The 2,568-nt window shown below is 41.7% G+C and overlaps 1 protein-coding gene across 1 annotated transcript in view; it reads left to right on the top strand.

Annotated features, from left to right (window-relative positions):
* Positions 1-1,902: 1,902 nt before the first annotated feature.
* SARC_05699 (hypothetical protein) overlaps positions 1,903-2,568 on the top strand; it is a gene marked incomplete at its 3' end in the record, with an annotated part of 12,100 nt that continues 11,434 nt past the window's right edge. Inside the window, exons 1-2 of the mRNA XM_014300444.1 lie at positions 1,903-1,938; positions 2,254-2,412. Of these exons, the coding sequence (XP_014155919.1) occupies positions 2,270-2,412 (143 nt within the window). The 5' untranslated portion in view covers positions 1,903-1,938; positions 2,254-2,269. The remainder of the gene's footprint in view (positions 1,939-2,253; positions 2,413-2,568) is intronic.

Raw genomic sequence — 2,568 nt, 5'->3', positions numbered from 1 at the left:
GCATATCACATACAGCATGTCCTTACTATCCTCACATACGTGCATATCACACACAGCATGTCCTTACTCTCCCCACACACGTGCATATCACATACATCATGTCCTTACTATCCTTTGACACGGGCATATCACACACAGCAGGTCTTTACTATCCTTTTACACGTGCATATCACATACATCATGTCCTTACTATTCTTTTACACGTGCATATCACATACAGCATGTCCTTTCTGTCTTTTTACACGTGCATATCACATACAGCAATGGCTTGGTGTGGCGGCATGGGCGGGCGTCACAGGCTTTAATGCGGCAATCGCTGGAGATGCTCATTCAGCACCAGCAGCAACAGTTCGGGACGGGAGTGGTGCAGTCGATGGACAGCAAGTCAGCGCCAAATGCACAGGTGAGTGAATAGGCTATGCGGATATGTTTGGGATTGATACTACGTGAGGATATGCCTTGTTTTGTTAAACTATGTGGAGATATGCCTTGTTTTGTTAAACTACATGGAGATATGCCTTGTTTTGTTGAACTACATGGAGATATGCCTTTTTTTGTTGAACTACATGGAGATATGCCTTGTTTCGTTAAACTACATGGAGAAACGCCTTGTTTTGGTAAACTACATGGGGATATGCCTTGTTTTGTTGAACTACATGGAGATATGCCTTGTTTTGTTAAACTACATGGGGATATGCCTTGTTTTGTTAAACTACATGGGGATACGGCTTGTTTTGTTAAACTGCACGGAGATACGCTTTGTTTTGTTAAACGACATGGAGATACGCCTTGTTTTGTCAAACGACATGGAGATACGCCTTGTTTTGTCAAACGACATGGAGATACGCCTTGTTTTGTATGTTATGTTATAGTGCAATGGATCATAAGATACGAAGATGTGGACATGGGTTGTGATGTCCAATCAAACACTTACTTAAATCTTAAATGTACCTTTACTCAAATGTGCGCCGTTTCCAGATCGTATATGTTTTATGTTCTTTGGTAAATACGTGCGATAGTCAGAGTGTGTGTTTCCATAAGATTTAGCATGACCGATCTCCGAGACGCGTTGTGAGATCGCGTTTGCGTATCCATTAAACGTATTTGAATCTGCTATAGATGACTCAATAGTTGTAAATCTACATACACATATATGCGAATACTCAGTTCGAAACAACACCTGTACTTACGAATGAATGGAGAGGCAGATATTGGCTCAGCACTTATTGATGGAAGACTGTTGTCATAGCTATAACTTTAGTCTATATATATATAGACGTATGTACACGCTCGTGTATATGTGCAACATTCCAGGACATGTCTCAAGATTACTTACTGCTTACACGAAACACGCACCCAGATAAACTGTCCTTGCATCGATCAGTATCACATCTGCCATGTCCATATAGCTATTACTATATCAGTATCACACTGGCATGTCCATGTAGCTATTACTATATTAGTATCACACTGGCATGTCCGTATAGCTATTACTATATCAGTTCAGTATCACATCTGACATGTCCATAATAATACTACGTACCTGGATTTTATTTGCCACGGCACAATTATTAGTCTTTCCGTTTACATTGACTCTGTTTATATGGGCATGTCATAATTCAATAATAAACGTTTACTTCTCATATGGCCTGTACCATGCATCATGCAGTCATCGCGTCCACCGTCACAAATGGACACGCAATCGCAGTTTCTGCAACAACTGGCGCAATCCATATCAACCGATAAGGAGAAATCAAATGCTGGGAAAAAGACGCCGGAGACACCAAGGTGTGCCTGAACGAAGTTGATAGTCGCGTATAAACTTGGTTTACCCCGTCTTATCGGTGTTGCGCAGAGACATCCTGAGGTGCATGCTCGTGGTGGTATTATGCGCTCGATAACAAGCAAAATGGGTTAATGCCACAGATGGAAGTTTGGGTATGTGTGGTATAGGTATTGGTCCGAGTAAGTTGAAGTTTGCTCTGGTCTTTGTAAGGGTTATGTGTGGTATAGGTATTGGTCTGAGTACATTGAAGTTCGCTCTGGTCTTTGTAAGGGATATGTGTGGTATAGGTATTGGTCTGAGTAAATTAAAGTTTGCTCTGGTGTTTTTATTAAAGTGCTCAGGCAATCTTCTGCAGCAGATCTCAGATACAAGCGTAATTTGGATGCACGAGTGTTATAGATGTGTAAACCAAATGTGATGCGATCACGCTACCTTCTACTACCGATCTCTACTACATACCACTGCAGAGGTCGTGCGGCTGTAATGAGTGGCATGGGCATGGGATTGAGCACATTGTTCGCCTCTCCGACAGACTCTCCCACTCGGTCAGCAAGTCCTTCCAAAGACGCAAAAAACATACAGCAACAGGTATTACACGCCGAAGGTCTATGTGTATGGCACTTCAGGTATAGGTGGAAAGACGTTGTGTTTGTGTGTTTATATGCGCTCGTGTGTATATTTACATGTTTCTATGTGTCCATGTATGTAGGTTTGCAGGATATTTTAAGTACTTTGCTCGTATAGATATATATATGTGTGTGTGTGTGTGTGTGTGTGTGTGT

Source organism: Sphaeroforma arctica (genome assembly GCF_001186125.1).
Source record: "Sphaeroforma arctica JP610 unplaced genomic scaffold supercont1.372, whole genome shotgun sequence".
Lineage (NCBI taxonomy): Eukaryota > Ichthyosporea > Ichthyophonida > Sphaeroforma > Sphaeroforma arctica.
This window is presented reverse-complemented; position numbering and strand designations above follow the sequence as displayed.